Genomic DNA, 27,588 nt, shown 5'->3' on the forward strand with positions numbered 1-27,588 from the left:
CCTACGGCGGGGCACTACATGGGGCCGGATTCGCCTCACCGGCTGCGTCCTGATCCCCTGGTAGCGGCACCCTTACACGGGGAGGCGCGGAGGTGGAGGGGCCCGCCCGGCTCCACGCCCGGCAGCCAGCGCAACACGGGCCCGCCGCACAACAGCCAGCCTGTAACCACGGCAGCGGCGCCGCCAACGGGTCGCCGAGCGGGACAAAACCTCTCTCCCCCTCAGACCGCGATGGGCCCAGGCGGCCGCTTCCCTCGGCGACCTCTAGCCCATTCACGGCACCGGGCAAAGTCCCCTTGCCTGGGCCAACTGTCCTTCTACGAGGACATGTAGGGATAGGACAAGGGAGAATGGCTTTAAACTGACAGAAGGTAGATTTGTATTAGACATTAGGAAGAAAATCTTCATTGTGAGGGTGGTGAGGCACTGGCACAGGCGGCCCAGAGAAGCTGTGGCTGCCCCATCCCTGGCAGTGCTCAAGGCCAGGTTGGATGGGGCTTTGAGCAACCTGGTCTAGTGGAAGGTGTCCCTGCCTGCAGCAGGGGGGTTGGAACTGGATTAGCTTTAAAGTCCCTTCCAATCCAAACCATTCTGTGGTTCTTTAGTGGGCACAACATGAACCAGCTCATGAGAGCGTGTGCAGCAGCATCACTGAGAAGAAAAACAAACCTCTTGCTCTCACCAGGTGTGTGGGTGATGGGAAGCAATCACCAAGGCAGTGGCAGGGCTGCCAGTCAAAGGGACTCATCAGACAGGAGAAATTGCTAACAAGAATGTCATGGAGTCCAACAAGAGTAAGTGCAGAGTCCTGTGTCTGGCACAGGGTAGACCATGCAAGAGGGCAGGCTGGAGGTTGGCTGTCTGGGAAGCAGCTCTACAGAAAATGATCCAAAGATCCTGCTGGACAAGCTGAATATGAGCCACCCTTGCAGCAGAGGCAGCCAGCTGCATCCTTCAGCCTGGAGAAGAGACCTTACTGATCCCTACCTAATTAGAAGGATGCAGGGAAGCTGGAGCTAGACTCTTTTCAGAGGCACTCAGTGATAAGACAAGCTGGAACCTGGGAAAATCCAATTAGATGTCAGGAATTTTTATTTACTTATTAATTTTAAATATTGTAGGGATGGTTGAATATTTGAACAAGTTTCTAAAGAGAAGTTGTGGATCTCTGTCCCTGGAGTTCTCCAATAGTCACATGGACATGGCCTTGAGCAACCTGATTTAATTAGACCTGTTCTGAACAGGAAGTTGGAGAAATCTGAAGGTTCCTTTCATCCCAAGTTATGATTCTATGATCAAGATTTTGAGCCACCAACTTAAACCATTTTGGTGCAGGTCAATCTGCAGACTCAGCATCCACCTCAGCTGCATTTCAAACAGATACTTTCTACAGGAAAGTCTTACTTGTAACTGTCTATAATTAACAGTACAAGCATTTCTGCACTGTATGACCACTGTGAAATACGATTTCAATCCTCTAAACAAGGTAACAAGGTTTTATTGAGGGACAAAGTCAATAAAGCAAAAGCAAACAGCGCTGGGCACATGACCGTAGCCAGAGGCGCAAACGATTAGTATTTGTTACAGGTTTATATACTTTCACAATTCCATTACTCACATACATATTCATAATTACTCACATACATATTCATAATTCCTGCATATAGGCAGGGAACATTATAACTAAGTCCAGTAATTTATTATCGTAAGTCTCCTCCTCTTGGCATCTGCGCACTGCTCTTCAATAATTGTGGGCAGGGGTCTTGAGGATGAAGTAAGCAGTCTTCCTCATGTGAGTAGGAGTCTTCAAGATAAAGTAGGCAGTCTTCCTCACAGTGTACTTTTCACCTTTGGCACAGTTGAATGCCCCAGTAATCACACAACTCGCTAAAACCAGCCATATCTGTAATGATTCTGATAACTAGGAAAGATTTAAAACAGTGTGACCTTCCCGCAAAATTTATAGCAGGACAGGCAAACAAGGAGTATCCCAAGCTAGCAGATGTTTGGGAGGCTCTGTCTCTAAACTAACTGGTAAGTAGAAGGATGGTGTGAAATAACTCATTCATGTTTAGTGGGGTCACTTAATCTTGTTATCTCACCACAGACTTACAACACGAACATTGTTCTTTAAAACTAAAGATACTTTAGAGGACTAGTGTGAAACAATTAACTCACATTTAGTGGGGCCACTAAATTCCACAGGCTAACAACATAAACATTGTTTTCTTTCTACAACCTAACTTAAAAGTACTTTAACTCTATATTTTACAGGCACTAGCTTTTCTTCTATCAAGCATGCAAACCACCACCCCCCCCCTTTCTTCTCTTTACCTTCACAGATTCTTCTACTATGCAACTCCATTTTGCTCATCTTGTGTCTTTATCAAGTTTTATTTTTGTTACTATAAACTTGTATAGTTATATCCACATAACCACACCTATGATTTGCAAAAGCCAATACATTTATGTGTTTATCACAACCACCTAATATATATTATCATTGAGAACACAATCTCCTTTTATTAGTTTTGCCTGGAAAAAGTACCTGTCCAAATTCTCTTTCATGTGTCCTTGTGAATTTGGATAAAACCACTGTATTGAGCACCAACCACACAGCAGTAACTCAGTGCACTGCATAGGACAGCATTTCTTTTCTGAACTGTGACTCATGGATGAGAATACTAGCGAAAAAAATTACAGTAATTTGCTGATGACAGTTTTGATGACTGATACAGTTATGAACGTGTCATGACAGTTTAGGCATAGAAAGATAAATGCTGGTAGAGAAAAAAAAAAGGTGTTGTTCAGACAGGCAAACAACCCCTCGGAGTAAAGAACTTGTTCTGAAACATGGTGTGTCTTTGTCCATAATTGTTTCTGGGAAGCTTAGCATGTTTCTCCCCAGTTCTTTTCGCTATGGTTTATTTTCATGTTTAAAGTATTGTAGCTACAATGCTTTCAACAACCCCCTGTCCATTAACAACTAGGGAACTAGTAAGATCCAAAAAAGTACTTGAGGCCTTGGTCCGATTTCTTGACTGATCAAACAGGAGTTAGAACACCAGCTCCTTTCCTGCAGCTGGACCCTCAGCCAGCAGCATCAATCTCATGGACACCGGTTCAGACAGGTGCAAACCATCACTGATTTTTGCCTTTCCAATAGGTGCTGTTGCTTCTCAGTGGCTAAGACAGCACTCATCCAAGAGTAACAAGAAGCAGATTTATGCCCTGTTGGCACTAGGTGACAGCTGCATCAGAATACTAGTGACAGTGTGAGCGTGCGGTGAGAAATTTATATCACATGCCCATAAAGCACTCTTCCTGCCATATCCCTTTTCTGTGCAACACGATGCTCAAAGATCTTGGCTCCATTATGTTCCCTCAGCTCGGCTATCCACCTATTTCAGATTGAACTGACAGACGTGAAAAAAAGGGTAATTTTAGCCAAACACCAGTTCGTTATCATAGCATGCTTTTGTGTCAAACAGCATATTTCCATTGGTCTCAATATTCTCCAAAGCTTTCTAACTTCATAAACACCATGTAACACATTCTGTTAAATCATACCTCAAACTAACAGGCTGCATAAACCTGTCAAATGTGGATTCTGTTAAATCTGAGTTTTATTAAAATCAATTTAAATCTTTCAAACAGGCTTATCAACTGCTTAGTACACATTGAAATATTAAACCTGATAAATCTCATTATTTAAAGATGCTCTATCGCTGGTTACTTAGGTAAAGAGACCAGCCATCTCCTCACTCCATCCTCCTTTCAGGTAGTTCTAGAGAACAATAAGGTCCCCCCAAGCCTTCTCCAGCTCTCCCCAGGTCCTTCAGCCGTTCCTTGTAAGACTTGTGCACCAGGCCCTTCACCAGCTTCGTTGCCTTTCCCTGGACCTGCTCCACCAACTCACTGTCTATCTTGTGGTGAGGGTGAACACAGTATTTGAGGTGCAGCCTCACCAGTGTCAAGTACAGAGGGATGATCATTACCTAGTCCTGCCACATCCCCTCTGCAGAGCCTTCCTACCGCCGCACTCCGGCAGAGCAACCGCACCCCTACAGCCCGCCTCTCCGCGGGCTCCGTGCGTGTGTGTCGGGTGCTCCGCGTTGCCGTGGGGATGGCCCCTCCCCGGCCCTCTGCTCTCGCGATAGCTGGGAGAGATGGGAACGTTCCTCCCCCTCCTCCGGGGAGGAGGGCGGGCTGGGGCTGGAGTGCTTGGTGTTAGTGGCTGTGAGTGGTACCGCGCTGGCCTGTGAGGGGGGCGGTGCGGAGGCCTCCCTCCGCCGCCTCCAACAGCCTCCTCCGCTGGTAGCCGCCAGTGCGGGGCCGGGCTCGGCTCCGGGGTGTGCAGTGGCCGGCCGGCTCCTCGGGGCCGGCCTCCGTGTCAGCCCGCCCCGGGGAGGGGCTCTTCCAGGGCGCCGCGGCCGTGCTGCGCTGCCGCACGTCCGCGGAGCCCTCTGCTGTCCTCGCCGCGGCCTCGCCGTGCCGGAGCCCCTCGGCCGGTCAGAGGTGAGCCGTGCCCCAGCTGTCGGTCGGCGGAGGGTGGCGGGGGTCAGCGGAGCGGGCAGCTCTCCAAACCGCGGCCCCTCGCAGGTGCCGTTGCACTCCGGAACAGCGCCGGGTGTCCCTCGGTAACTTCATCGTTCGCCGCTCAGGAGCGGAGCCGTGCGGCTCCCCACTCGGGTATCTCATCGTCGCTTCGGTTTAAAAGTGGCCGAGAGTCGGTCCCCCGATATGGGGAGGCAGAAGAGTGGTTTTAAATGTCGCTGTTGAGGGTGTTGTGTCGACCATGCAGATTCTGCGAATGTTGTGAGAATTTCTTCTTTTATGCCGTTCGTGCTCAATTGTGGCCTTGTATAGAGGCTTCCGGGACAGAAAATCTGGAGCTAGAGCAATACTCTTACGCTTTTTCCCTTGTTGTGTTTAGCTGTAAAACCTCTTAAGGTTTAAGTGACATCGCAGTGGAAGCAGTGCAGTTTGTTTCGATGCCAGCAGGGTACAAAACAGCTTGTGGCTTTCATGTTTGAGATAACTCTAGTGTCCTAATGGAAGGAACGAAAGGATGAGATTCTTTCTCTTAAACCTGGAAGTGGGTATGTCTGCGTGTGGCTGTCATACTTGAGTGTGACCGCATGTCACAGTCAAGTACACAGTCAGCTGTGTACTTGGGAAGCTGTCAGCAGGGTTCACAAGTTGCATCTTTGAACAGTTGCATTAAGTTTGTGCTGCAAAGAGCTGAATGCTTGTACGGCAACAAGATCTCTAAGAAATTCCTTTTTCCACGGGTAATATGCCAAGTTTAGTCACCAAGTTTAGGCACCTTTACTGCCTTTGGAAGTTAAATGAGTGGATGGGGGAACAAATAGGATCTCCCATACATCTGATGCAACATTGAATTTCTTCAAGCACGCAACAGCATTTTTTAACTGCGTGGGGTTTTTTTAAACTGAGGCTAAAATAATTATTGGGTCTCATCTTGGTCAAATTTAGCAGCTATGCAGGTAGAATAAAACTAATGGCTCTGTGTCAGTCCTGGATTATAAAACATCTACCTGCTTGATTAATTCCTGTTTAACTTCATTAAGAAATTGAGGCCACTTTAATCTGACAGAGCTCTGAATCTTAGCAATGAGGTTTTCTTACTATTAAAACCAGAAAAGTTAATAAACATAATTAAAGTTGTTTAACTGTGTGGAGAGAACTTATAAAAATTACCAAGTTAAATTTTATTCCTTCCAAGGAGGGTATATACTGAAATCTGAATTATGCTTTGTATTCAGGAGGAGACAAGAACAGGAGAAAGGAAGAGTCTGAATATAGCTCCAGACGATGGCGGCATGCTGGAAAAGAATCCTCATCATTTTTGTAGCAGCTCAAGTACTCGTTATGGTAAATGCCTTCGAGGAAGAGGATGTACCTGAAGAATGGGTCCTTCTCCATGTTGTTCAAGGTCAGATTGGAGCAGGCAACTACAGCTATTTGAGACTAAATCACGAGGGAAAGATTGTACTTCAGATGCGGAGTTTAAAAGGTGATGCAGACTTGTACGTATCTGACATGACACTTCACCCCAGCTTTGACGAGTATGAGTTACAGTCTGTAACCTGTGGCCAGGATGTCGTCCACATACCGGCGCACTTCCGCCGCCCAGTGGGAATAGGGATTTATGGCCACCCCTCTCACTTGGAGAGCGAGTTTGAAATGAAAGTGTACTATGATCGGACAGTTGTACAGTACCCATTTGGTGAAGCTTCTTACAACCCTGAAGAGATGGAGGCCAACCAGAAATACTCGCAGTCTACAGAAGATGAGTCTCAGGATGAGGAGTCTGTTTTCTGGACTATACTGATTGGAATCTTGAAATTAATACTTGAAATCCTTTTTTAAATTGACGCACACTGGGCTAAGTCACATTTCAGCCTGTGAAATCGAACACGAATGACTTGCTGTGATATTTAATACACTTTGTTATGGTTCCTGAAGACGTATTCAGGTTACTTTTCCTAAACCATAAAGGAAGTAGGGGAAAAAGCCATATTTAATTTTATATTGTAAATCCTCCCCTATACATAAAATGAGCAGCAAGCACAGTATTTGCAGTGTTCTTCAGAGATCAGGGCTTAAAAATGAATGTACAGTTGGGATCTTGTTAAATTAACTTTAAACAGGTGCTTAGAAAAATCAATTCTGATTCAGTATTTTCTATTGTTTTTTTATAAAGAAAAGTGAAATTAAGTGCTGCACTTCAGGGCCACTCTCAATCTACCATGTGGTTAAAAATCTTTTCTGAGCAAGGATCTCCAGTATAATTAGCAGTGAGGCTTGAGTGTATTGAAGCTGAGGATGAAAGAAGGAAAAACCTCTCAATCGTCTGGGGGGGATAGATGATCTATATTTTGCCTGCTTGTGCTCTGCATCATGCCAAGCAGAGATCTGTCCGGTCACTCATCACCTCTGCAAAGCCACCATCCAAACTGAGTGCATGTCACTTCTCTGCTGTCACTGTCAGCTGTTGTTACTTGTCAGTAGGGTGGTTTTGTTCCTCATTAAAAGCAATGCACTATAAGGTATCTTGAACTTGGGAAAAACACCTCCCCTGATAGCTTGATTGATTGTTTAGTTTTCTTTTTTTAGTAGAACATCTTTATGAATAAGTCATGAGCTTGCAAAGAAACCTTCTGCTGAGTGTGCAGTTGGGTGTAAGAAGGTCAGGCTATGCCCACTCTTTGTTGAAAATCGGTTTCACCAGGAATAGTTTTTGCCTTGGTTGAGTCTTTCAGAATAACCAGTTGCTATGCAAACAGTGGGTACTGCAGTTGCTCTGTAATTTTCACAGAGCTTACTGATGAGTGCACTGAGATAAACAAGTACATTACTATAACTTTATGCAAATGGTGCATGTACAATTTAAATTTCATTACCAAAAGCCTTCTCCTTTTGAGTGGGAATTTGGTTTGTCTGTCTCTATCCAGACATCTGACAGGATAGGATTAGTGATTTGTATCACAGAAAAAAGTCATTATGTAGACAAAATTAAGAGTTTATTTGGTAAAAAGGAAAAAAAAATAACCCCAAAAGAAGTGGTATTGTTCCTCTTAGAGTGGTTGGTTAAATAGCACCAAAGTATCACTTCAGTTTGTGCAGTTTTGGACAGCAAGTTTTGGGGGGTTTTAGCCCTCCTTGCTGGTTTTCCCTCTTCTTCCTCCTCTTCTTGGTACGGGAGAGTCTTTCTGACAACAATCACAAATCCAGCGACCTAAGAAAAAAAAGTTATCGATTATTGGGAAACTTTGTTACTCACCCGCCTAGTTATACACCTTTCACCACTCTGAATCAGTGCTCATCTGTTTGCAGTACTTCCTTCAATGTAAACAGCCAGTGCTTTGCTGAAACGTAAACACCTTTGGAGAAGGTCCCGAAAGCAGTGTGTGTGCAGTGTGCCCTCCCTGGTGGATTCCCGGTATGTAACAACTGGCTACACCAATCTGTGGACCTCAGGAAGCACAAGCACTACTAAGGAGGTGGATCATTAGGACACAACCTGACAAACAATGCTTAGTTTCCAAATTCTGTTTTGACATGAATGACCATGGCCCAGGATGAGCGAACAGCAGCCGGGGAACATTGCTCTCCTGCTGCAGGTATGGGGTCCTGTTCCTCAAACCCCAGTGCCTGTTATCTGAGTGCAGTCAGGCACCACAGACAACTGCTGGCAGGGCTTCATCACTAGACACTGTACTGAAAATTACTGACCCTCAAAAAAGGGTGGAGCAAAGACCAGAAGCATTTAACTCTTTGTATTAGAGCAGCTGGAATCATAAGGGCTGCTTTGGTAATTTCATTGTCTAGCAGGCATATAATCTGTTTTGTTTAGATTCTGTCCTTAGGTCAGCCTGAAATGAGCCACAGAACCTGTACTAAGGGGACAGCTAGTGTCAGTGCTTCCCAGAATGGGTACCACATATTTGGAGTACTTACAGGGGATTCTGTTTCTGCACAACTCACATGCACTGTGTACTTATTCATGAATTTACTTACTATGGATTTAGTATTACACAAAAAGCAACAGTACCACCAGTTATTTTCTTTACGCTGGCCAGCTGATAATAAATGACTAATTTAAAGGTACTGGCTGCCTGACATCTCGGTACTGCATTCCAGCTTTGATGTTTAAGAAAAAAGGGAAGGAACGGGTTTAAAAAGGTATTTACAAATACTAAATTGAGTGTACTTTTTAATTTAGAAACTGACGTGATAGCACAAACACTTTGTTAATGTGAAAGCTATACTCCAGCAATATGCAGCAATACAGCCTTTTTATAGGTTTCTTTTATGAAGAGAGGTAATCTCAGTATTCTGTGGATTTGGGGAAAAAAAAACCCCAGTTCTGAGTGAGTCTGTTTGGATTCTGTTGTAAAAGCCAATTCTATTTCCTATACAGGAATGGCCAGGTTAAACTGTGCACAACCAAATATACTGAGATAAAGCTTATTAAAAAAAATTGTGTCCTATGGTGTGCTTTCCTACAGCACTTTTCACTCCTACCCATCATGCTTGTTTTAAACTATTCTTTCAAAAGCAAAGTGTATATTAACTCTGACAGAGAAAGCCCAGAACTCCAAGAAAGTGGGAACAATTAACTCATTACCTGAAGGGATGGCATCAAGTCCTACACAGAAAGTGTGGTAACCACGGTCACATACATCACAGAACATCATTTCTTCTTCATGGTGAGGCTGCCCGCATATAATGCATGTTTTACACTCCATACATTGCCAAGGGTAAGTCTTAATCATAGCAACAAGCTCCGGGGTCATATCAAGGCAAGAAGGGTGGCCTAGATTAAAACCAGTATTATTACTTCTATGTCTGAAATGAAATTTAAAATTAGTTAGAATATTTGCTTTTACAGAAGCTGAATCTTGGCTCACCTCCTGGTGAGATCCCATATCACACCCAATGTGCCGGTGAACGTAATGTTAACTAGAGATGGAGTCTTAACGAAGGACAGAAAAGGCAGCTGAACCGTTGGCACACAAGCCCAGTACACTAAGTACTTCCACAAACAGATCTGACAGACAGACTCTCTCAGGAATCTGCTTAGTGTATGCAGATACTTACCGCTGTTGTCACACTGGGAGCAATGTATAAGAGCTTCAGCTTTTCCTTTCTTGTTGGACTCCTTACCCTTCAGACAAATTCCACATATAGCATTTGGAATGACCTTTGGCTGGAAGGGTAGAAGAGGGCTATAAATTCGTTCCGCAAGAATTGACAGATTTAACAGGAAATGTCATAGAACTCCTTAACTCTTAAAATTAATTGTTAGAATGTGTGAACCTTAAAACAGGACAATCACTGACAAGCAGTGGCACTGAAAAAACTGTAGTTAACTATGTAAGATTTTGCATTTGGCACATGTGGCAAATTATATGTAGATGAGTTGAAGCAAAAGCATGTACCTGCTTCTTCCTATGAATTCATCAGCTAACATTCTCCTCAGTGTAAATTAACTGTGAGAGGATGAAACAGTCATTTTTTTCCAATATAGGATACTCCTGCAGATTTCCCATTTATGGAGGAAATAAAATTTTCCATTTGCAATACATCTGTCCCTGAATATACAAAAATAATTACAAAAATCAGTAAACTTTATTTTTCTATCTTTAATTTCAAAATACCTGGTTAGGTCTGCTGCACACAGCTGGTTGTTTTACCACTCTATCTTGTACCCAGCCATAACTGTGGTAAGAAACACAGCCTTGCATTTAACTACAATGTTACATTCATCATCTGTCTAAATTATCACGGGGAGTGTATTTGGGTTCCTGAGATCCATTTAGAAGGAGAAACAGCAGGCTGCTGCAGTGAGTAACAGCTGTGTACATATTCTGTATGCCAACCCAAGAGGTAAACCAATGGGAGTTTAAAACCCTAATGAGGACAAGGAAAGAGTAAGGCATTGCAAGTTTCTGAAATGTATTGTTCGGCTCTGCCCACTGCATAATGAAATCCGTGAGAAATGTGGTTTAAAATTAACACTGTACTCACTGGTGTTAAACAGACTAGGTGCCAGAGTTCTAAAACCCAATGTTGCTGCAAAGATGTAGCTAACAGAGGAGCTCAAGGAACAACCTGTTCTCAAAGGAGCTAAACAGCCTGTCTGTCAGTAGCCAAGAAGAGTTCCAGTCAACTACTAACCATGTGTGGGGAGATGAATGAGGTTTAATTTTAAAATAAATTTTAGAAGCAGAATCAAATATATATGTGCATATATATAGAGATAAATATATAAAATCAGTGAGATCTTCTGCATTACAACTTACCTGTAAGTGTGCCTATATCCCCAGGCAGTTTTTCTAGCACCTAGCAAGATAATTAGTATCTTGACTCATGTTTAGAGCAGTCAGGATACATTGCTTTGAGTTCTCTGAAGCTTTCATTCTGCTTTTGAAGATAAAACATGGCTACAGTCTGCTCCAAATTGTCTGAAGCAGTTTATTTATGAAACCAGAACACCACACCAGATGTTTATAGGTGACTTCCCTCAAAAGATGACAGAGGCATTCAAGCAGACTTTTTTTGCTTATTTATTTTAAAAAAGCAGAGTCAACCTGTTTTATACATAAATATAATAAAACAATAAGAAAAGTCTAATATTCACAAACATCTCTACAAAATAATAAATATAATGAAAGCAATACCACACAAACTCCTTTACGGTTTACTATGTGTCCTACATGTATACCTTCATACCCTGCTCCTCCCAACAAAAGTGGCACATGCTTAAACCTCGTCAGTGTTGCAGCATTTACCCTTCCATTGATTAGGCTAAATTCTAATTTTATTGTGTTTTTATCTATTTCTAAGTAAACCAAGCCTTTCTAGAATAGCAAGTGCACTTTTCTAATCAGACTTCTAGTTTGTTACGGATTTATATCTGACTGCTTTTAATACACACCAGCATACTCCCTGGTAATTAAGGAAAGCTAAAGTGAGTTGCTTTTCGGTCACTGTTAACCTGTGTTAGCGTATGTGGAGTTAACACTCTGGTACACAGAACTCCCAAGTGTATTTACCAACAGTGCTTCTAGTTTTGCTTCACTAAATTGTGTTCATTAGAAATCGTACATGTTGGGGGGGGTGAGAATCACAGCCTATTAATAATATAGTTCCAACAGAATGGAAGTACTTTTACAAAAATTAAAAAATTTAAAAGAATGCAGTATTATTCACATTTCAAACCAGTTCAAGTTCTACCACCATAAATGGCTTTTAGAAACACTATGAACAAAGTCTATAAAATCCAAATGGGAAGTTACAATATCCCATCAAATTAAACTTTGCTTTCTACATCCTCATCTCACTGGGATGAGGAATGGAGAGGGAATGAATGCACAAAGTGACCACTGCCTGTTCTTTAAGGTTTTGCTTCCATGATGTTGTGCTGCAGCTCTCAAAGTAAGCATTCCAACTACACCACTTTTAGAAGGTCCTATTCACAATGCAAAGCGTTCCATTTTCATATATAATGACCTGAAACAGAAGTGTTGCAAAATATAGTTTCTCAATACATTTCAGTTTTATGTGCAAAAAATCTCCTGTACTTTCAACAGTACCCTGTGTGTGCAACTGTAGTAGCGAGTACTGCAGCAACAAAGACTCGCTATCTGTAACATGATAAAATGTAAAACATGCTAGCCGTTCTTTGTTAAAGAACTGACAATAATAATGCCTCCGTATAAAATACATTATTCTTTTACTCAAAAATAACTCAGTGGAAATGTGTGAATTCTATAATACTTATAATGTGGCTATAACTATACATTTGCATGTTGATGCCATAGCAATTATCCTTCAATTTTAACTACATGTAATGAAAAATTACTGTCCTACAAAAATAGTCAAATATTAGAGAACAATACAGAAGTATTACAAAGACTTAGAGTTCATAGGGATGACATTTTAAATGAGTTAAGCCTTCAGCTCAAAGTGCCTTAACATTTAGGCACGTTTGGTGTATCAGTATCTGGCGTTTTTATGACTAACAAACAAGAATCTGTCTTACCAGTTAAAACAGCTCATGTGATTGGGATAACTGAAAGCATTCAAACGTTCCCACAAAGAAGAAAGCCAATTCTCTCACCCTCCCAACACAACATCACCACCTCTGACTTACCAACAGCCTGATGACTGCTGCAGGCCTGGCATGCCACAGTGCAAGATGTTGCACTGTACATTTACAGTAACACCTTGTTACTGTAACACTAACACAGCCACTGATTTTAAACCAATAAGCAACTGCTACCACATCCCATTTTCAAAACGCAATGTTGAATGCTACCATTGCTCTTCTACAATTAGAATTTCAGAACCTTACAGGAAGTTCTGCTCCACCAGTTCTCTCTATGCCTTCTTAATGTCAACTAAATACACTGGACTGATCAAGCACTCTGACATCTCATAGCTAATTGAAACCTCTGTAATAAACCAGTGGCACACAGTCCCTAAAGTTAAGTTAAACAAAGCTAAAAAATAATTTCGAGCTCCGTCTTTGGATTTCATGTTCATGGGAATATTGGTATGCAGTCTGTGTCTACAGCAATTTGCAAAGTCACATATAAAAAAATATACATATAGTACCACAGTCTAAATCTCCATTTTCGCATATTTCTGAGTAAGTTCCGGGAAAGAGAAAACACAGCTGGTGCTTTCTCTTGTATAGATATCATATGTGAAGAAAATTTATCAGAGCTGTCCAATTCTTGCTGGAAACTACCTTCTTAACATAAGTGATAGTTTACTTACTATCAACTTGGTAAATACCGATAGTAAATATTTATGAACATCAAATGCAAGCGATCAACAGCTTGCTTTTGCTAAGACAGTTTCTCCATATGCATGATCCTGTCCCTGACCCAGGTGTTCCTTGTCCCATAACCTCTCTTAACAAGCACTCCTGATTGCTAAATACTAAGCCCTATCTTAATGTAGTGTTTTACCTCTTTACATACATGTTTATTCCTTCTCCCATGTAAGTCAACAGAAAATTGTCATTCCTTTCATTGGAACCTAACTAGCACTAATGTGCTTCAAAAGCGTTACATTATATTCATACATTACATATATTCAGGTCCTCCCTTAATATGCAGAAAAACAACACAAATAATGCCTGTCAATTCCCATTTCCTCTGAAAATTATTATTTTACCTTAATTTTTGAAATTATTATACAGTAATACTGAAGATTTGGGCCCTAAGTTTGGCAACCACCTCTTGACAGCTGAAATGTCTTAACATCCTCACCAAGTCTTTAGCTCGGATATAAGCATATTGCCCACAAATGCTTCTACATAGTGTGAACTACATAAAAAGCTATTTTCCATATACTGTTAAAGTGGTTATGTAGTGTTGCCTATACAACTGTAGTAAGCTTCTTGCCTTCCATGCTATACATAGCAACATCTCAGGATGAAAGGCTGTATTTAAAATGAACATCATAACAATATGTTCAGCCACATAGCTGCACTTTACAGCACTGATCTCTTGGTATACTGCCATACTAAACAGTAGAAAAAAATATGATACTGAATGCTAGTTTTGAACTGGCAAGTAATTTTGACTGTTATGTTAAGGCAGCCAGAAAGATGCAGAGCTCCAGTGATAAAACCACAGTGGATTTTTCTGATGTTACTGCCTGGGAATCTGAGAAGTTCACAGAAACAGAGGCCACTGTATTGCTAGGGTAAAGGAAAGGCCCACATGAAATAAAAGCAAAAAGAAAGTAAGGAAGCAAACAGGTGGAGCACACAAGAGAGCAGCTAGTGAAATACAGCAAGCAGAAGTTCCATATTATTTTAAAAACGTGTATTTCAGGGAGAGGCTGGTCAGTAAAGAAGTTCCATCAGGGGCTTTTTTCTTCTACCTTGTACCCAGGAACTGATTTGGATAATACAGAACGTTTGGAACCATCTTTTCTTGGAGTAGCACTTTTGTCTCTTGTTTTTTGTCTTCCCTGAAAAGAATCCTCCTGGTTCTCTGTGGCGCAATCACCTTCAGATACATTGCCAGACGAATTGTCCTATAATAAAAATATCATAGCTATTTTTTTTATTTTTTGGATAGACAGACAAGTCTTTCCTATGCCCCTTAGAGCAAACTAAGGTAAGAGAAGGATACATCTTTCCTTCTGCAAAAGCATAGGGTACATTACAATCTAGAACACCTTTGCTTATAACCTTCATTATCTATTTTTTTCTTATGCTCAGAGACTGGCATCAGCAGTAAAAGTCATGCCTTCCAGTTGGTCTTGATACCAGAGTGGGAGCACATTAGTATAGTTCTTTGAACCGTTTTCCTTTAAAAGTCAGCAAGAAAACAACTATATGTGAGATACCGTTTTCAATGCAAAGGGCCAGCAAAAAGTTAAAAGTGCCCTTGCCATGCATTTAAGTGTACTACAAAATAGCACTGGTTTGAATTAAACATGTGAAGGTTTTTTCTGCCACCCTCATCTACTATTTTCACCAGGAGCAATCTAAATATTTAATTTGGATTGCAGCAGAAGAGTGCCATCAAAGGCAAAACACAATTCAATATTTAATTCAGAACCAAACAATAGAATTTATGAATATATGCTGCAGTTAAAGCTTTTTTGCTGTTGTTGTTTTGAGGAATGAGGAGGCAAGAAAGAGGGGCTTGAAAGAGGTTCAAAGAAGGTAAAAGATCAATGTAAGCATAATTAATAGCAGCAGCACAAGATTTTTCTTAGAAAAGCGTTAACAAAGGCCTCCAAGAAGCTCCAGAAGAAAGCAATATAATTAATAACACTGATTACAATAAAAACCAAGAGGCCAAATAACAATGGTGCCTTACAGTAAAAGGCACTCTGTACAAACATAACAGTATTCAGCCTACATCCCAGAGATTAAAAATCAAAACAGACAAAAGACACAGGGGCAAAGGGAAGAGTATAATACAAAAGCAAGCAAACTGTGGCAGGAAGAAATGGTATGTTTCATCATTATTTTAGGGGGTTATTTATGACAGTTCCATTAAAAGACTATAGAACAGGCAAACTGCCACCTGACTCCAACGGGCAGGGTGAAAGGAAAAAGCATAAGGCATATAGTAGGACTCACCAGGGAGATCTGACGAATGGTAGGTAGCACAAAACTGAGGCCTGACAGCTGCCCACTTCTGTGTTCAACAGGTATTTTTCCCAAACAGTATGCCCCAATGACTAGCAAAGAACCCCTACTCCCATAGTCAAACTGCACTCCACAGGAATCTCATTTCAAATTTTCCCTATGCTTTTCCAACACAAGCATATTTTCCTTTCTGCATTGTCACCAAAACTGCGAGCTTCTCTGAAAAAATAGAACACAGTCTGTGTGGTCCAGTTACTTTTCCTTACCATTAAGGGGAATGAAAGTTACAGGAAAAGGGACTGGGAAGAAATAGTTAAAGACCAACTGTAAAAAAGCTGGAATGTAGTGAAATCAAAATTCTGAGCTGACATTTAGCTTGCTAAGTTTATATGACTCCTTCTCCAAAAAATGCAAGCAAAAAAGGTGTATTAACACTAATCTCTCCTTTGTTAGGCTACAAGCTTACCCTTTCTTTTCTTCTTTAGTTACGAGCATCGTATGAATATTCAAACAAAATAAATGTTTATATGGAAAAATTTAGCACTAAATACACCCACCATCTAAAATGTTTGTAAACTGAACCAGCAATTGTTCAATGCACCAGTGACTCTATGTTCTATTTCTCTTAAAACTAGGGTTAACTTTCTGGAAAATGGTTTTCACCAACATACTAACTGTTCCGACAGACCAATGGTTTAGTTGTACTCAGCTCATCTGAAGCTCAGCTGCTCTTAAGCATTTACAACACTGCCAAGGTATGCATGTGAAAGTTTCCCTTAACTTCCAGCGACAGTTAATTTGGCATTTGCATACACAGAGAGAATACAAGCATCTTTTTAAGATGTGCTGTAAAGCAAAAAAAACTAGTGCTTTTCACCTTGTTTTTGAATTGGAATAAAGTATCTGTTTCTGTATTGAATACTTCCTGCTTCTACTTCACAAGAAAAAAAATTACCAGGCTACCAACACCTTGGCTTTAGTGACAGATTCTGTGGGATTTGAATAGCAAAATTTACTGTGGCCTGAAATACAAGGCTCATTCCCCTCAGAAATGCCAGTAACTTCCCGTTGAGGAAAAAGGCATAGCAGAGCTGGACTTGGGAAGGCTTTTCAAGATTTCTTTAAAAACAAGGGAGAAAGAGCCTGAAATTTCAAGTATCTGTTCAATTTACTTTAAAACGGATCAGAACAGAAAGCTGGAAAGCAATGTTATAAGAACAAAAAGAAGCACTAGAACAGGGAGTACACTTTCAATTTACGATTCTCCTTCATTTTGCAAATGTTAAAGATTCTACTGAACCTAACAAAAGTGAAGGGAAAGGATTTTTCTGCTGAAGAATATTTTCAATTTCTCTCACCGAATTGCCTTTGGTTTTCCGTTTCTCATCCCCTCGTCCTTCTTCTGCATCATCTGAATCTCCATCACTATCTAACGCAGGCAGCTCTGGATCCAAAGGAGGTTCGTAAAGAGCTGTGTTTAATGGCAAATAACGAAGTTCATCTGGAGAGTATCTAAAGTTAATAGATAAATAAATTTAATTCACGTGTACTTGACACATCAGTGTTATGTCACACAGCGTACAAGGACTTCAGTGAAAAAGAGCAAGAAAAGCTCCTTTTTTTGCAGGGAAGCACGTAAAAATGTGCAATTCTGAAAATAAAGGAAACATTAATTTCTCCTTCCAAATGTGGTACCTTATAGTATTTGCCTTCTTTGTATAGCAGGTATTTGTGGAATGCAGGAAGAGTATCTCTGCAATATTCCAAACCTACATAATCATAAAAGACCACAGAAAACCTAAAAATTTTTAACCAATCCATATTGGTTAAATATCACGCAGCGATACACTTCATTTATAAATGTACAGTGTCCACATATCATATGCACAACAGTTCTAACACAAGGCACATGAACAGCTAGGGTCCAAAGCAAAGTACGTAAGAATACAGCTATACATCCAAGTTCCTTATTACTGAAGGAGAGCAAAAAGTGCATATGAAAATACATTTTCAGAAGACTGAAGACCTAATCACATTGCTTATAAACAAATACAGCTTAACAGGTGTAATATACTTCTTTTTTTAACCTGGAACACTAAGAAAAAATTGAAAGTCCTCTTACTATTAAGGACAGACATTGTAAGGAATAGGATATTATTTTAATGGGTATTTTGAAAAGTTGTGTCCTTCATTAACAAGGATAAGCAGTTCCACTTGCAGCTTGTAAGTGCAAAATAAGTAAGATATTTAATCTTTAATTAAAAATTAAATTCAAAATCTTTAATTCAATTAATTTCATAAAAAGTAAGTCCTTCAGAATGTCCTGTAACATGCAAATTTGGGGTGGTGCACACACACTGGAATAAGCAAGGCATTTACAGATAGTTTCTCTCAAGAAAACCGTGCAGGTACAGGATGAGTAGTGTCTCTGTTGTATGGATGGTAAGACTTAAGCAACAATTTTCAAATCAGTGTATATTTCTCAAATGGGATCATACCACTGGAAAAGTCTTAGATTTGTGTAGACAGTCAGGTACCCATTTTTCATGAAATACAAAGATCCAGCTAGTGATACCTTTCTCACTCACAAACCCAACATTAAACTTAGCCCACAAGAACAATCAGGGTTGGTTTTCTTTTTTAATTAAGAACTTTCTAAAGAAGAACAGCAAGACTGTCACACAGAAAACACGATCACAAGCCAGCATTACAAAATTCTGATATAGTAACATTAATCTTAGCATTCATGCAGATGATCAGTAAACACATGAGGGTGGCAAGAATGAAACCAGTGTCTCCTTTTATCACAATAAAATCTGAGTAGGCCACACCTCACACACTGCAACACATCAATAGGGACATCCCCCTAGCAACTAGCACTGTTTTGTTGACAGTTCTTGTCACACTATGCATCTCTTAGACTAGCAAGTGTCTCAAACATAAAAATTCAAAACCTTACAGGAAATACATTCAAATGTTTTCCATTTGCTAGATACAGAGAAAACAGATCAGTGCAACAGAATCAGCAGTTAAGATGCTTTTAAAATACCTTTTGTAGTACTCCTGGAACTGGCCGGGTATGAGAGCCACTGGATAAGGACTAACCTTTGTTCTCTCTGTAGGTAAGATTTTGTATTTTCCTTGAGGCACCTGGATAATCTGTATTGTTTAAGACAAAACAAAGACATTTTTGTTTCACACACAAACTTTTGAGCCTTCCTCACCATCTTTCCCCCAAACATTTTCTGACTAGTCAGTTTTGCTGAATTTCAACAGCCACCCAAGCTCTCCCATGAGAAATTAATTAATTAAAATGGTAAGAGATCCCACTCACAAAACAGTATGACAGATTAAATCCAATCACTGAGTATCTAGTGAACTGAACAATTATTAGTTAAGACTACTTCTAATAATATATTACATAAAATAATTTTAAAATTAAAATCCAACAATTGAAACTGTAAACATCACTTTTGTGACTGGCATCTTTAGCATGAATTAACATTGTTGGTCCATACTGGAAGCAGGCAGCAAGAACACATCCATCTAATTCTGAAACCAGATCGCAGCATTAAAAAAATACCACTAATAAAAAAAAAATAAATGGAAAGGAGAAGCCTACCAGACATCTTCTTTCCCTTAGAAAAAAAATAAAACTAACTATCCACTATCTTGTCTCTAACATGGGTCAGTACCAAAAAAACATAATAGACTACCATGTAATAATTTGCACTGAGAAGATTTTTACTGTCTTCACATGAGCAGGACAGTCCTGCTTCGAAATGGCAGCAAATTTTTTTTTAAATCAGGCACTGAAGCATTAAACCTATCTAACACAAAAATTATATAGCACTTAACAAAAACAAAGGCATAAAATTGACAGACTCTTAGGGCATAAATAGTTTACTTTTTTTCCTAGGTATCGTTTAGACAAAATTTTGAAGGTATTTCAAAACAGAATTAGCCATTCATACAAATAGATAAAACAGTAACAGAAACTTCTTAGTTACTTAAGCCTCCCTCTTAAGTTTTGTACTACCTGCAGATGATAACAACGTTACACTGAAACTTTTAAAGCTTCCCAAGACAAATGTTTTCAGGTTAAAAGTAAAAGATAAAAACTTTACATTAAATGTACTTTAAATTATTGCTTTTAGCAGTATTACCCATTTAACAGCAAAGCTGCTTAAGTCACTACATGACTGAAATAAGACTAATCAAAGCCCTTGACAATCATAGTTAAAAATGGTATGAAAACCAACTCAACCTTAAACAAGCAAGGAGATACCTATTGAGATTGATAAGAAATTTAAATCTGCCTACATGTGTCTGTAAATCAAAATAGGCTCTGCGTTCTTCCATCCGCTCCCGGTTTAAATTGCTGTTGAATTCTGCAGCTTTCTTGGCAGCTTTTTTAATGTATTCTGGAACTTTGCTGGCTTCTACTTTCTGTGTGTTCTGCTGCTGCATTTGCTGGAATAAAAACAATTTTATCAATTCACATATATTTCACTACCAGCCTGAGAACAGCCTTTTCTTATACTGCACATGTTGCAGATCTAGTTCACTTATATGCTAGCTACTTACAGAGTACTCTTTATAATGATCTGTTATTCGCTGACGCTCTTTCTCTTGCAGTATAACAGAATACTCAGCATGTTTGGCAGGATATTCTTTAATCATAAGATCAATTACTTCATCACTACGCAAAGCTGTTAGACCTAAAATAGATAAAAGCAATAATGATGCTATCTGGCAAAACTATCTGTAGGTTATTTATATCCCACAATGATCAGCTTAACTTTTTGAGCAGCTAGAAACAACCACCTGCTTTGCACAGTGCTTCTCTCTCTCTGAAGTATGAGTGAACTTGTGCCATTTAGTTCTCAAGGCTGATTATGGGTTTGCTTCTACCCAATGAGTCAAGATTCATTTCTTCCTTACAGCTACAGAACCCTGAACATTGACTCAGGCAGCTACTGAACTCCTGTGTGAGGCAGAACTTTAGTTCTGAGCAGGACCTGGTAAAATGGAACGTAGCTTTTATTTCCAGTATTGGTGAGGTGTTAAGTTTCAGTAACTTGCAGAACCTTAACTGAAATTAAGAGATAACCTCTGCATACAAATCAAGGAAGAATCAGTGTGAGGGCAATTCAGGGCAACAAATCACACACAGACTTCTGACTCCAAATTAAATCATGTGAAATTCAGAAGGCAAAATGCCTCAGTTTGTAGCTACAATGCAGAACTCCTTTAAAGGTTCAAACACAACTATTCTCTAATTATTAACTATAGAATGGAGGATGACTTATGTTACTACCACCAATTATAAATATAACCTTAAAAAATAGGGATAGTTAACTCAGCACACATCTCTACTGAATATATGAGGCAGGATAGAGTATTTTACTTCTACTGATAAAGATCAGACACTATTCTTTCCCCCATATTTAAGTTAAAGGAAAAAAAAAGTAATCAAGAGGGCTGGCAGAAGAGACATAAAGGTGGTATTCCAAAGACTGCCAGTATATAAAATGACACTGCATTTACACAGACCCATCAATTACAGAAAAAAAGATGCGATGGGCATCATTCAGTCTTTAACATGCTCCAAGGCATGTATACTAGCAGAGAAGAAAAAAATACTTCAAGCTCTTTCAATACAAGCCAAACCAATGGGATCATTCAATTTCAAGTACATTAAAGTGCTTTAATAAACACCCTTCTAACTTCAAACATATAAATTGAACCACGTAAGATACACAATATTTGCTGGGTTCCAACTAACTCAACAAAACAAGACTGATGCACTTTTCAATTTGAAAACTCAATGGTGTTCTCTTTTCTAGAAAAAGGTTCTAAAGCTCAATTTCCAACACAGAAGGGATTTTGCTTAGTAATTAAAATAGATCCAAAATTTATTTCTTACAATAAATCTGGAACCCTGATACCCTGTGGCGAATTCATGCAAATTCATAATAATTCAGTTTTCATTTCAAAATTTGTTTTCAGTTAAGAGTGATGCAATTCTTTACCAAACTGAATCACTTTTTCAGTGTGTCATATTTTTAATATGCTAAGAAGGAATCTAACAATTTGTTTTCTTACCTAGTGTGCACTGAGTCTCTGTGATAACATTTAGCTCTCTGAGGTAGAGTTTCTCTTTGTGAGATAGATCTCGTCTTTCTAAATCTCCAAAGAAAACAAAAGAGAACTGTAAAAATGTATGCACTTACTCAAACTCACCCATAAGCAGGGTCAAAGTATCTTGACAATTTTATTTCCAGGCCATGAGAGTCTGTATTATACTACTATTTCTACAAACATGCTAATCTTATAAGTTATTTTTAAATTAAGCATGTACTGCAGGGACATGGTCAATTTTTCTGAGTACCCTGCCCGCTGCTATGGTTTCAAGAAATACCAAAGAAACCTGACACATGAGCTCAGACATGAAAAATATTATCAAGTACTGACAGTATTTTTTTCTTTTAATATGCATTTTAGAAATTAACTCCATGACAGAAGAACCAGATTTGACAATTCTGAATAACGAAGGCTCAAATCCTAGAATGTCCCCATCTAATTGTTGCCACAATTCACAAAACAGAATATAGAGATACAGCTATATAGTAAGAAATCACCAACAGAATACTTAAAAATGAAACTGAGGTCAAAAAATGAAACTGAGGTCAGTTTTCAAAAGACCCTTGCTGATTTAACCCCCAAATCAGACTTGTTTACAGATTTTCAGTAGCAATACCAAGAAGTCTTAAATTATTTTGAAAACCATGGGATACATTTTCAATATTCCAGTAACAAATTATAAGATAAAAATACAAACATAAATAATTCAGGGTCTTTTTAATCAGTTGGCTCATGCTACATAGTCAAAGAGACACAGATTACATCCAAAACATACAAAGATTTTTTAGAAGAAAGGCTTCAAAAATAATACCTGGGTATTTTCTTTTAAAGGAAGTCACACCCAAATATTCACTGACTTGCTCCTGAAGCATATAGTATTCTCCTGTTTCATCCGGTGGCCACTTGTACTCTATCAAGTTTTCAGCAGGAAAATAGCTGTATCTAAGAACAATGTTAGAACAAATCAAAGAATCCTTAAGAGGGACACTTATATTTCTAGAAATTCAGTAATTTCTATTTATATTAAGTTGGACAAGCACTTTAGGACACTGCATCCTGTTCATCCATTTCAAAGTCAATTTGTTACACTCCACTTCACTTATATTTCTCCAAACCAGCATTCATCAATATGCTGAGGGACAGAACACAAAGGGATACCCATGACAGCAGACAGGACACCAGGAAAAGCAGCTACTCAAGTGTCAGAATTGTTTAAAAATTATGTAACGTTTTAAAACATGTAAGCTGTGCCTCTGATTGTAAATTAGATGCAGCGCATTCTGTGCTGTTTTACAATAAAATTTCTTAAAATACGCTGGGAGAAACATACAGCTGGCTACTCACAGGACACTGCCTCAATTCAGTAACGTGTATGAAAAACAAAGACAAGCAAAGGAGGAGGAACTCATACTCATGCATATCAAACAATACAGTAAGACTAGCAATAAAAAAGTAGGAATTCTTTGGGGAAAAAAAAAAAAAAAGATATTACCCAAGGTCTTGGCTAGAAGTTTCACAGCTCCGGGAACTGTCCCCTGAGCCCATGCGTCGTCTTTTGGACGGCTGGCTGCCATCATTGGAATTTTCTTCTGTGTCATCCTAAAATGAAAATAAAGATAAACATTAAAAAAATTCAGAGTAATCAGCAGATAATGTAAAACATCACAAAATATTGTGAGGCAATACAGATTTTACATATACCTGAACTACCAAGCTATTGAGTAATGCTCTTCACTAACAACTCATAGAACAGTTTACACAGCAAATTATTGTTTGCTATGAACTAGCTGTCTGACACGCACAGAAGGAGGATTAGGTAGTTTGTCACCTGTGATGTAGGTGAAGCATTGAATAGACAGAGCTGTAGCTCTGACCACCAAGTTCACTGTTCTTGATGTAAACTACCTTGGCATCAGCACAGCCAGAGAGCTGTAGACACAGCACACTTCCCTCACTGATGATAGCTAGAGACAAGATTAATTCACCTAATCAAACTAGTTCGCAAAAGCGAGTGCAAAGCAAAACCACCAAGCCTTTGCTCAGAGCTGATGCTCACATAATCAAGGAAAATATTATGGACACACAGTTAAAATTAAAGGACTAGTACACAGTTTACAAAAAGATATGATTACAGCAAACAGCAAAGACTTGTCTTTAGTGGGGAAAATAACAAAACAAAAAAGTTGTACTGCAGCAGATATAGAAGAGAACAAATCTATTACAGGCAAACATTTAGAATTTAAGTTACAGATGTCACTATTCAGATTTCATGAGATCTATATAAAGAAAGAGAATAAAATTACAAGAAAACAAAACAAAACAAGGAGTTCTGTAAAATCACACAGACCAAGATTCAGTTGAGGATTCTGTTTTTTTACTGCTTTGTTGTCCAATAACACTATACAACTCCTACCTACATCATCAACTCTCAAAGCACTTAGTGACTATAATTGAGAAACAGAAGGCAGAAGTGTTCAAGCGAATCACCGGTTGTAACCAGTAGCAGAGCCAAGAACAGGATAGCTCTTTAGGTAATAGAAACTCTGAAGTGGAGCACTATGAAAGAGTCACATTTTGTAGCTTCTGAGAAAAGTTTAAGAAAGAATTAACCTACCAGAAATAAATGGATGAAGCCAAATTATACTTATTTAATAAATAACAAGAACAATTATTAGGTCTACCTTAGCTAATGTCTTCATTCTAGTATGTTTTACATGTTACTTGAAATATGAGAATATATTACTTTTGATAAAGAACATTTAAAAGTACTATAACCAAGACAGGCCTCAGGCTTTTGTTTCCTGTATTTTTAGTTTATTTAATGTTTTTCATACTTTTTCTTTCTTTCTTGTGGTCTAGCAATAATGTATTTTATAAGTATATTTCATACAATAACAAAAAACTGGAATGAAAATTTAATGAAGCTATACTTAAATAATCAGGTAAGTAGCATCTCCACCAGTATGACTACTAGAACTATTTCCCACTATTGCTGAGAATACCTTGTATAAACCCAACTAGACAAGCCAAGCAGCCATCCCCAATCAAAACAGTATAGCACCAGGGTAACTTGTGACACAGCTATGCCTCATCAGTAGTTCATCCCTACTTCCCACACAGAATATAAATGCATGCCAAACTTTTTCAATTGACAGAGAAAAACTTGAGCAGGGCCAAAGCCAAGCTTTGCTATACCAAAGCTTCCAAGAAAATTCAAAACATCTTTAAAAGATAAAACTCAACAATTAAGAGGAAGTGCCTCACATCAATTTCTCCTTTTGCTTTGAAATTTTATTAAATCCAGTACTGTTAAAAATGTACACATCCACACCGCAGGAAAGAGCAATGTCCTCCATTTCCACTTTCGGTTTCTCATTTGCTGAAAACGTCAGCAAACTCTATCACACAGGCTCACAAATAAAACGCTCCAGGAAATAAGGCAGCTTCTTGCAAAGGACTTTGCAGAACGAGGTGAAAACATTTGCGTTGCGGTCTAAGAAAGACACACTGTACTTCAACCACTGCTACTGTAAACAAGACTAGTAATTAGGGACGGTCTGTGACTTTCTTCACACCGAAAGTCAAACATTGCTAAAAAAGGCCTCTTCTTCCTCTGAAAGCGCAAGTTTCTGTTAGCCCTTCCAAAACAAGGTTACGTTACGCATTCCTGGTACGCCTATCAACTACAAGAATCTACGTAACGATGCCTTATTATGCAATGGGAAAGCCTGAATGACCAAGATGTCTTTCAAAAAGTAACTGCCCATCCGCACCCGAGCAGCAAGTGCTCTGCACCGCAAGCCAAGCTGCCTGGGAAGCGCTGGTGTGATTCCGCGGGCCTGCACAGGGAGCCTGCCACTAGACACAAACTTTCCTGGGCGCCGCACCAGGAAGGCGCCTCAGGACTTTGAGCGCGGCTCCGGGCACCCAGCGGGGCCTTCCCCCCTACCAGCCTGGACAAACAGCGCAAGTTCGGAGGGGAGATCGCCAACCCGCCGCCCGGATCCCCTGGGAGGCGAGAGGTGAACCCAAGGAGGGGGTCACGGAGTTCGCGCGGGAGTAATGGGGAGCAACCGAGGCCTCCCACCGAAGCGGCTGCTCCACCGCCGCCCCAGGCCTCCGCGCTGAGTCCGCAGAGCCGCGGCCGCCACCCGCTCTCACCTTGAGGGACTGTGCGCCTGGCGTAGCCGGGTCGCTGTCGCAAAGGCGCGGGGACAGGACGGCCGCCATGACCGCCGCGGGGCCCGCCGGCGGCTGAGCGAGGAGAAGCGCGGCCGCCCCGCGACCCGGCCTCGCGCCGCGCCCGGCTCCGCCCCCCCTTCCCCTGCGGGGGGTGGCAACGGCCCCTACCGGCCAGCTCGCGCACGAGCGCGGCGGCTCGCGCAGCTCCTGCTCCGCCCCCCTCCGGGCAGCCCGCGGCGACCCCGGCCCGCGCCGCCGGACCGGCAGCCGGCCCGGGCCAACGCCGCCGCGCGGGCCCAGCGCCGGGGCGCCGCCACCCGTGATGCTGATGGTGCTGCTGCTGCCGCCGCCGCCGCGCCCTCCTCCTGCGGCCGCCGCCGCTCGGGCGGCCGCGCGGCCCGGCCGCGAGCGCGGAGCCGAGCCGCCCCGGTATCGCTTGGGCAGCAGCGCGGGGCGCAGGGGCAGCATCCCCCCGCGGTGGTGAGCGCCAGGCGCCGCCGCTGACCAACGCGGGAGCTGGCACGCGGCAGGGCTGGGCTGCTCTGCCGCCAGGCTCCCGTCTCCGGGAACGTCAGCCGGGGACGAGCTACGTTTGTGAACCATCAGCCCCCGCAGGAGGGGGGCACGGGGGGCGGGGGGCGCGCTCGCCCCTGCGAGGAGGGCGCTCGCAGCCAGCCCCGCCGCTGCGCGGAAGCGCCGAACCAGCTGCGCGCCGGGCGGCGCCTCGTCCCGCTCCCGCCGCAGTGGCGGGGCGAAGGCGGAGCACGGACACCCCCTCCCCGGCAGCCAAGACCCCCGTCCTGTCGCCACCGCCTACTGCGCGCGCACGCGCCGGGCCCCGTGGCCGCGCACGGGCCCCCGCTCCGGCGAACAAAGCGCGAAGCCGCTCCCCAGCCACCGCCCCCACGGGCTCGCTTCGCCCACCCAGCAACCCGCCGCCCGCACCTCGGGCCGGTCCCCCTCCCATCGCTTTCTGCCGGTATGCGGCCAAACCCGAGCAGGCCAAGGGGGGCTCAGAAGCACCACAGCCCACTGGTGCTCGAACACGCTCACTTGCAGCTCTCCACAATACAAGGGGTGTGGAAAAGGTATTGGGGCTCTGCTTCCACGGACGGCCGTTCCAAAGCAGATGTCTGCACACCCAACAGATCTGCTAAAGTCTCGTTTTTCAAAATATGGTCACCGTTATCAATAACCTTGACACTGACACCATCATCCTGCCATCGCCATCAGAAGCCACAAGATCAAAATGATCATCAAACCTGCCTGATTAAGCACTCAGTCACTAGCCCCAACGCAGCTGACACTCGACATGAAGGGCACATCAGGAAAGTTCAGACATCAGGGAAGCCGATGACTGAACTCACACTTCATGCGAGGCAAACGACTGGAAATAGCCACAAATTTTTAGGTGTGCGAAGCATAGCTGCCCTCCCGGCCAGGTTTCTACACAAACTGGCATTTTACCATAGGTACATCTAGAAAAAGACTGAAACACTGGCCTTTATTTACAAAGAGAATGTTTTTAAGAATAGCAATACCTGCCATTTATTGTAAATTTTTATTATCAACCCTAGGCATGTGAGAAGCAACATCCAAAA

General features: G+C 41.4%; 2 protein-coding genes across 8 annotated transcripts; one reads left to right on the forward strand and one right to left on the reverse strand.

Annotated features, from left to right (window-relative positions):
• The first annotated feature begins 4,388 nt into the window (after positions 1 to 4,388).
• On the forward strand, positions 4,389 to 7,075 carry C3H6orf120 (chromosome 3 C6orf120 homolog). Of its 3 annotated transcripts, none has more exons than XM_034060340.1 (2): positions 4,389 to 4,518; positions 5,790 to 7,075. In XM_034060340.1, exon 2 carries the CDS (start codon positions 5,839 to 5,841, stop codon positions 6,394 to 6,396), a length of 558 nt encoding a protein of 185 aa, XP_033916231.1. In that variant the 5' UTR covers positions 4,389 to 4,518; positions 5,790 to 5,838; the 3' UTR covers positions 6,397 to 7,075. The 3 variants fall into 3 exon arrangements, with proteins under 3 accessions (XP_033916231.1, XP_005148660.1, XP_030904334.1); XM_005148603.3 differs by having other exon boundaries at positions 4,517 to 4,640; XM_031048474.2 differs by lacking the exon at positions 4,389 to 4,518 and adding an exon at positions 4,544 to 4,692.
• Positions 7,076 to 7,533: 458 nt separating this feature from the next.
• PHF10 (PHD finger protein 10) lies at positions 7,534 to 26,099 on the reverse strand. 5 transcript variants are annotated; one of them, XM_031048473.2, is made up of 12 exons: positions 25,967 to 26,099; positions 23,298 to 23,404; positions 22,617 to 22,747; positions 21,767 to 21,844; positions 20,246 to 20,379; positions 19,982 to 20,131; positions 18,708 to 18,817; positions 17,017 to 17,170; positions 14,434 to 14,589; positions 9,631 to 9,739; positions 9,158 to 9,346; positions 7,534 to 7,765 (listed from the first exon to the last, which is right to left on the reverse strand). In XM_031048473.2, exons 1-12 carry the CDS (start codon positions 26,033 to 26,035, stop codon positions 7,680 to 7,682), a joined length of 1,473 nt encoding a protein of 490 aa, XP_030904333.1. In that variant the 5' UTR covers positions 26,036 to 26,099; the 3' UTR covers positions 7,534 to 7,679. The 5 variants fall into 5 exon arrangements, with proteins under 5 accessions (XP_030904333.1, XP_005148659.1, XP_030904330.1 ...); XM_005148602.3 differs by having other exon boundaries at positions 21,767 to 21,850; XM_031048470.2 differs by lacking the exon at positions 14,434 to 14,589 and having other exon boundaries at positions 21,767 to 21,850; positions 22,617 to 22,741.
• Between the last annotated feature and the right edge of the window lie 1,489 nt (positions 26,100 to 27,588).

Source organism: Melopsittacus undulatus, chromosome 3, assembly GCF_012275295.1.
Source record: "Melopsittacus undulatus isolate bMelUnd1 chromosome 3, bMelUnd1.mat.Z, whole genome shotgun sequence".
Taxonomy (NCBI): Eukaryota; Metazoa; Chordata; class Aves; order Psittaciformes; family Psittaculidae; genus Melopsittacus; species Melopsittacus undulatus.